Source organism: Fukomys damarensis, unplaced genomic scaffold (assembly GCF_012274545.1).
Source record: "Fukomys damarensis isolate Sample0158 unplaced genomic scaffold, DMR_v1.0_HiC HiC_scaffold_36, whole genome shotgun sequence".
Lineage (NCBI taxonomy): Eukaryota > Metazoa > Chordata > Mammalia > Rodentia > Bathyergidae > Fukomys > Fukomys damarensis.
The window spans coordinates 48,231,846-48,239,574 of record NW_022900948.1 but is presented as its reverse complement, the minus strand read 5'-3'; the positions used below and the strand labels follow the sequence as shown (position 1 = coordinate 48,239,574).

Here is a 7,729-nt window from a genome sequence, read left to right as displayed (position 1 = left end):
ACCACTGAGCCCCACAGCCCGCCGCACTGCCCCGCCCACCCCGGCCCGCCCCGGCCCCGCCCACTCCACTCACTGGATCTTTGGTTTTTGATGAAGAACAGCTTCAGCCGCTCCTTGAAGGTGTTCTCGTTCACGTAGAACTCCACCTGGACCCTGGGAGCAGGTCAGGGGTTGGGGCCGGTGGGCATGGCAGGGACAAGCCTGAGCCTGAGCCGGAGGGACGTCCCTGAGCTGCCCAGGCGAAGGGGACAGAAGCCTGGGCCAGGCTGTCTGCGCCCCCTGCTGGTGGCCGCTGTGAGGAGCACAGGGTCTGAGTAGCACTCAGGCCAGAGAGGTCCACAGCGCAGAGAGGGTAGGTAGAGCACTGCAGACCGAGTCCACTGCCAGGAGGGCCGGGGGTCACGTGCAGGAGAGGCTCCACTGGCCAGGCCCGTCCCCACCCCACCAATGTCCACTGACAGGTGGCTCAGACCCAGGTTTGGGCACTGCCCCTGTCCAGGCAGGCCGAGTCCAAGACCCCTGCCCGGTGGGGCTCACTGCCCTGATATCCACAAAGAGTTTAAAAGACACTGTCCCCAATCGCGGCACACACAGGGCAAGGGGTGTGGATGCCCTGTGCCCCGCTGGGGCTAGAGGCTCCTCAGCCACAGAGGCTCTGCGAAGGGAGGTGGGCCTGGCCAGGTCCCTCTGGGCTCTGGCCTGGCAGCAGGCGGGGCCTCCCACACAGCAGCAGGGGCCAGCAGGGGCCAACCCAGGCTGCTGGTGCCCTAGTGCCAGGGTGTGGCAGAGGGCCACCATGCCCAGCATTCCTCACCTGTGGGACCAGGGACCCCAGTACTCTATCAAATGCTTTCTTACCAAGAAGTGGGGCCACAGCAGAATGAGGCAGGCTGGCAGGACGGGGGCAGCGTGGGGCAGGAGCTCCCCTTGTACAGGGCCTGGGCCTCCCCAGCACCCACCCCCACTGCCAGGTCCTCAGGGATGACCACGTCCTCAAGGCAGAGTGGCGCTTCTGGACACCTCCTCTTCTGCCACCTCCGAGTCCTCAGCCTTGTGGGTGCGTGGACCCTGGCCCTCATAGAGCACTGGTCAGGCCCCCCACCCCTTCATCCTCCTGATTCCCCAGCCCACCCTAAATGTGGGTGCTCAGGGCTGGGCATAGGTGCCACCAGGAGCCCCCTGTGCCTGGGCGAGGCCCAGCCGGCTGGCTTCTACCCTTGGTCTTTCCTGGCTTGGTTGGACTGTGGTCCCAGGGCCCCTGCGATGTCTAATCCCCACTGTGGGGTAGGGAGGGGGGGATCCTGATCGACTCTGCAGCTTAGAGGTCCAGAGGTGAGAGGGAGGTGACAGGGCTGGCCAAGGTCACGAGGGTGAAGCCACACGGTTCGGCCTGGTGGCTCTATAGGAAGGTGGCACAGGCACCAGGTAATGCCCGGGCCACCTCTGACTTCTGCCACCACAACAGCCATCCACAGATGAGCCCTGGACCTCAAGCCTCTGGAAGCACGAGCCCAAACGACCCTACCTTCTCTTAAGTCTCGTGGTTCTGGCAACAGAGACTGGACTGGGCAGAGCTCTCCACCCAGCCACTGCTGACCCTCCAGCCTCACTGTTCTTGTCTTACCCAGGACATGCTGGGGACCCAAGTGTTGGGTCCTCCAGCTCCAGGTCCTCTGGGGTGCCCACCCCAGGTGGGATGGAGCCCAAAGTCTCCCTGCTCCTTCGGCCTCACTGCTTGCCTCCCTAGACAGCTGGACACCACCCCGTGGGCCTCCCTGCCCGCCCCAGCTCAGGCTGAGCTCTGACCTCCGGGCTCCAGGCCTAAGGCACCACCTAGCCTCCCCTGCCCAGGTGGGAGACAGCTCCCCACACGGGATGCGGGTCCTCAGCTCTGGTCACTGCATCCAGTGCCCACACCCAGTTCTGCTCCCATCTGTCCCACCAGCTCCGGGCTCCTGCTCCTTCCCTTCGCCTGGCCCTGGCCCTGGCCCTGGCCCTGAGCTCAGAAGATGCTGCCAACCACAGAGACCAGGAGCTGCGGTGTTTGGAGCTGCTGTCTCTTCACGGCCAGGAAATGAAGTCAACACTGTGATACCACATCCTTCCTGTGGCCCAGGGGCGTGACGTCCCTGCACGGCACCGTGTGGGTCGGCGGTGGACACCACTGCCCAGACCCTGGGCTCTGGGACGCCCCACTCTCCATACCCGGAGCACAGGAGCCGTGAGGCTGGCAGCTCGGCTCCTGGGAGCTCTAAGTCCTGTGATGCCAGGGAAATTGACGAAGCCGCTTTTGCCTTTCATTTTTAATGAGCTGCGGCCACCCACTTCTCCACAAACAGTAGACTAAAGCTGTCCGTTCTCCCGAGGTGTGCAAGGCACAGGTGTGACAGCCGCCAGAGCAGGGGCAGCGGACGGAGCCCAGCAGGGTCCCCAGTGGCCCAGCCCGGCCTGCACTCAGCGCGTGGGAATCATCAGGCCTCCAGGGTACAGAGCAGTACTGCCTGGCGGCCCGAGGCCCAGCATGAGACCTGGGCCCCCTCACCTGCCCCACCCGGCTTGCTCCTGCTCTCAGCAAAGAGGGTGCCAGGCTCCCTCCCACGGTGCCGTGGGTGCTGGAGGGGAGGAGCTTTGTCAGTGGTGAGGAGGGAACGAGCCCGTGGCCAGGCTCAGAGGGAGGACGGGCAATGGGCAAAGTGGGAGCCACATCTCGGGGCCATGTGGCTGCCCAGGGGAGGGGCCTCACCCCAGCAGGACGCAGCCACCCACATGGTCCTCAGCACGCAGGGGACAGGACAGGGTGGACTATGAGGAGGGGTGGCAGCAGGCTGGGGGGCAGCCCCGGGCACACAGAGATCCATACACCCCAGCCCTGCTAATGAGCTAACCTGTCACCTGCCCAGACAGGAGCCTGGAGAGCCGAGTGCTCCAGACCCAGTTTAGAGGATGGGGTGGGTGGAGGCTCTGCCACTGCTCCCAGACCCCAAGCCAAGCCAGGGACAGCCAGGCCCAGCCCCGGAGAGCCCAGGAGCAGTTGGGGCCCTCAGTGGGAACCTGGAGGGAGGGTCTCAAGTGGCTATGTGGGGTGGGGTGGCCCTGGCCTGTCTCTCCCTGCGACACAGTCCTCCTGGGACCCGCTAACTCCTCTCCTGGCCTCAGGCCTCTGAGGGTCCAGGGAATCTGCTCCCAGCAGGGGTAGCCTGGGGCCTGGCTCCCCAGCATGGGGAGAGCCCTGTGGTGGGCATGTACCACTACCCACTGCCCCGTGGGGTACCAGGCAGAACACCCAGGTTATGGCCCACGGCCCCTGTGGATGACATGACCGGCCTGGCCCTCACAAAGGGGGCTCCTTGCATGCTAGTGAACCATGCTTACCACTGCCTACACGGTGTTCATTCATGAAATGCAGCCCACCAGAGGTCACACTGACCACGGTGGCCTGCAGAGGGCTGCACTGAGGGGCACTGGCTCCCCCGCCTCAGCCTCCACTGCCGCTGGGCCTAAATCTCAGCTGAGCCTGGCTTAGGCAGCCCTGAGGCTGGGCCAGGAGTCATCTGCTCACTGGGCCCATGCTGCCTCCAGCTGCTCCTAGCAGCCTGGCCGCGCTGCAGGGCCTGGGCCTCCACTCTCAGCTCTTCGGCTCTCTTTAGTGCCCCCGCATTGCCAGTGGGTGCTGGCCAGCTGCGCCCCTGCCTCCCTGCCTCGGCAGAGCGACTCCCATCAGACTGGTCCTCCAGGGGTGTGAGGACGAGTTGGTCCCCAAGATGAGCCCCTCCCTGCAGAGCACTTACTGGGAGAGGGAGGAGTCCAGGCTGAAGTCTTCCACCTGCAGCCTGGGACACAGGGCGCGTCAGAGTGGAGAACAGTAGATGGGTAGTCTCTGCCCTGGCAGGGTTGGACCTGCAGAGCCCCCAGTGCAGTGGGAGTGCTAGGGGAGTCCCACATGCGGGCGGGTGGAAGCCAGGCCTGACCCACAGCCCCAGGAAGCCAGAGGCCAGCCCACCAGCCACTGTCACATGCAGCCCCTTGCAAGAGGCCGGCCACCTCCAGCACATGGGGACCCCTGCCCTCCCCTGCTCAGTGCCAAGCGTGCCCAGGCCTGTGTGACCCAGAAGGCAGAGGGTAGCGCAGCCCCTGCCCAGGACCATGCGCTTGCCATCTGCAAGGCGGCCCTGCCCCCACAGAGACCAGGGCACACTGGGGTAGAGCCAATGCTTACTGGGGGACTGAGGCACCTGCCCAGGCCAGACTGAGCAGCTTGGCCTGGGGCTCCCAGATGGCTGGAGGGCAGCGGACACCGAGGGCACGGTAGGCACCAGATGGGGGCCTGTGGCTGGGCTGGGAAGGGTGCGGTGGGGTCTCAGCCCTGATGACCAAGGTGGTCTGAGGCAAGCTCCTCCGAGGACTCCAGAGCGGCCTCTCTCTGAATCCCCAAAGCAACCTCTCCACTGGAGGAAAGGCAGGGTCAGAGAGCGCCATGCCTCCCGGGGCCATGGCAGGAAGGAGGGCAAGGCCAGCCCCTCGGTGAGTGCCCTTCGAGGCCAGGCCAGCGGGCTCCCTCCCAGACCCCTGCCCTGCCCCTCCAGTCCCCCTCTTGGCCCTGGGTCAGTGGCCTGAGCCATGGGCCACGGAGTTTCCGGCATTCTGGGGGTCTGCCCAGGTGACATTGTCTCTGTGCTGCCCTGTCCTCTGGGCTGGGCTGAGGGCTTTGGCAAGGTCTGCGGGGGTTGTGACAGTGGGGCCAGAGACTCCCGCGACCTGGGCTGGGCGCCAGAGCCAGAAGAAGGCTGCAGCCCTAGCTCTGCTCTCCTGAACAGCCCAGCCCCATCGTCTGTGTAAGGGCCTTCTTGTCTCCTCTCTGAACCCTCTTAGGTGGCCCCTCAGGGACAAGCAGGCGATCCCTGTGCTGGCTGTGTCCCCTCCCCACCCCACCCCACCGTGAGACAACCCAAGTGGGCACCTCCTGCTCACACGCTCTGCTCTGCCCCGGCCCAGGGCCAGCCCCTGCCCTGCAACATTAGTGGCCTGGGCTCTCGTTGTGGGGCTGGGGAGCCAAGCACACAGGCCAAGGAACTCAGGTGTCCCGGGGGGACAGTGGCCCTGAGCAACGGGCTCAGCATGCGTGACTCGGCACCGAGCGTCTCTGCAGTCCCACCACAGCCCTAACCCGTGTGGGGCATGGCAACCTGGGCCCTCTGGAGGTGTCCACCCGACCCAGGGGCGGCCGGGGCCGGGTAGGGCCACCCCACCTGTGGGCTGACAAAGTGTCCTGGGTGTCCTCTCCCCCTACACCCTGTGAGATGCTTGGAGGAAAAGGAGGTCACGGTGCACACCACAGAGCTTCCTGCATGCAGAACCCCCTGCTTCTGGGCTGGGCTGCGTGTCCCCTGGGCACATGGGGAGCCCGACCTGGAACCCAGGCTGCACTAGAGGGGTCCTAGTGGAGGGGTGCCTGGCCCAACTGGAAGGAGGGCGCCTGAGGCCCCGGAGGGGATGTGGCCTCCACAGCCAGCCTGCCACATGCTTTGTCGCTCATCCAGCCTCTGAGAACACACAGAAGCAAACTGCTGTTGTTGTTTTTATGCATCAGGAATTGAACTCAGGACCTTGAGCTTGCCAGGCAGGCTGGGCACCACTGAGCTACATCCCCAGCCCAACTGCTGTTGCTTTAAGCCTTGGCAGCTCATGGGCCACCTGATGATGCCACCCCTGTCCCTGGAGGGACCAGGTGTCTGGCTGTCTACCGTGCGCATCCTGGGGTCAAAAATCCACCAGCCACCCAGAGGGGTGGGTTCTGGAGCAGTCAGGGAAAGCTAAAACAGAGGGAGGGGCTGCCCAAGAGAGGACAGGCACTCGGAAGCATGACCCAGTGGGACGTGCATGGCAGTGACTGCCAAAGGGCTGCTCTGGGTGGGACGGGTGCATGCAGAGCTGGGTGTTAGACCAGGAAGTGGGGAGTGGAGGGATGAGGTGGCAAAGAGGGGTACGGGGGCCAACGTGAGAGTCTGGTCCTGCAGGGCTGGGAGGGTCCTAGCGAGGGGACAATTGGGGGACAACCCCAGACCCCAGAATGGCCAGGGCAAGCAGGCTTTGGACGTACCAGGCTGGGTCACCACCAGTCCTAGTGCCCTAGGGACAAGGCCAGGGCCTGTGGAGCCTGAGGGGCCCTAGGGGTATGGGGAGGAGCTAGCCAATGACAGCCTGGGACAGAGAACAGACACTGGATGGGGAGGCAGTGCTGGCAAGGAGGGAACAGGTGCTGGGGGTGGGAGGGACTGGCTGGGAGCCCTGGTGGATCAGGGACACGGACAGACAGCTGCCACAGGTGGACAGAGAGGCAGACTCAGCCCAGGGCCAAGGCGGCTGGTGGACCCTGGGGTGGCCGGTGCAGGCTGGCGGGGGGGGCACTGTGCCCCTGCCTCCTCCCCCAGGCCTGCGTGCAGAGCCAGGCCTGCACCCTGGGCTCCTCCAGGCACAGAGCTGCTCTCATGCCAGGCTCAGAGGGGCCCTGTGGGGATGGGGCCGGGCCAGGAGGGTGATGGGAGCGGACTCACTGCAGCCCCCACCCCAGGGCCCCATCCTGCTCTGCACTGAGACCCTGGGCGGCCTCTCCCCACAACCACTGCTGGGCTGCTGATGACACTGTGGCCTCGGCCCCAGCCCCACCTCCCACAAAAGGGGAGGGCCCCTCCTCTCAGCCCTGGCAGGCCCTGGGGGCCCTGTGTGCAGAATGGGCTAAGGCAGCACCACCTCCCCGTTCCAGTCTCACCACCAGGCTCTCGTTCATGACTCCCAAATCTGCCAAGTGCCCTCTGCTCAGGAACCTGCCTTGGCTCCCTAGTGCTCATCCCCAAAGCAGACCCAGCATCCCACATCTGACCCACTCAGGGGCTGCTGGTGGGTGGAGACCAGCTGTGGCCTGCAGCCAGGGCTTCCTGGAGGAGGCAGCCTCGTGCAGCTCCCAAGCTGGGCTTGGCCCTCTCCATCTGTTCTGCAGGGCCGGGGCCTATGAGGGCAGCTTCCCGGATCCTGGGCCCAAGGTCCAGAGAGGAGGGAGGGACGGTCCCCAGGGCCTGGCCAGCACTCACCACCCTCCTGCCTGCACTGCCCATTGGCCACTCACTTAACCTCAACAGTCTCTCCTGGCAAATGGGAACGGAGGCCCCCAGGGCGCTGCAGGGAAGGGGGAGTGGAGGAAGGACCAGGACAGCCATCTGCCAGCCCTGCCCTGGCCTGACCCCTGCCCCTCCACCCAGCACAGGCTTCATGCCCACGACGGTGCCCGCACCCGGCCAGGTTTGAACCTTCCCGGTTCCCCCACAGCATCCCTGGTTCCTGGCACAGGAAGGTGTGGGCTGCATGCGCACTGCTGCAGTTACCGCGGGGTCCTCACCGTGAAATGGGGTGCTGCAACCTGCCCGTGGTCGAGGTGCTGGACAGGGCAGCGCTGGCCTGAGCATGGTCCCTGGGGGCAGAGCATCCTCCCCCAGAAGTGCCTGCTCCCCGCACAAGCGCCCCTGTCTTACCTACAGGCCCAATGTGTACCACCTCTGAGCAGGGTACCCCAGGCGCCCAGGCTCAGCTGGAGACACCTGGGCCAGGTGCCGGGTGCAAGGCAGCCCCTGCCCTCCTGCTGCAGCGGGGACCCAGCCAGCGATGCGATGCGAGCATGGAACCCCCCGCCCGGCAGCGGACCCACGCCCCTACCTCTGGCCCACATCGCTGCCCATGG

General features: G+C 65.5%; 1 protein-coding gene across 1 annotated transcript in view; it reads right to left on the bottom strand.

Annotated features, from left to right (window-relative positions):
* Positions 1–7,729, bottom strand: part of Kcnt1 (potassium sodium-activated channel subfamily T member 1) — a 50,586-nt gene that overhangs the window by 21,463 nt on the left and 21,394 nt on the right. The window contains 1 exon segment of the mRNA XM_033759003.1: positions 74–153. Within this exon segment, the coding sequence (XP_033614894.1) occupies positions 74–153 (80 nt within the window).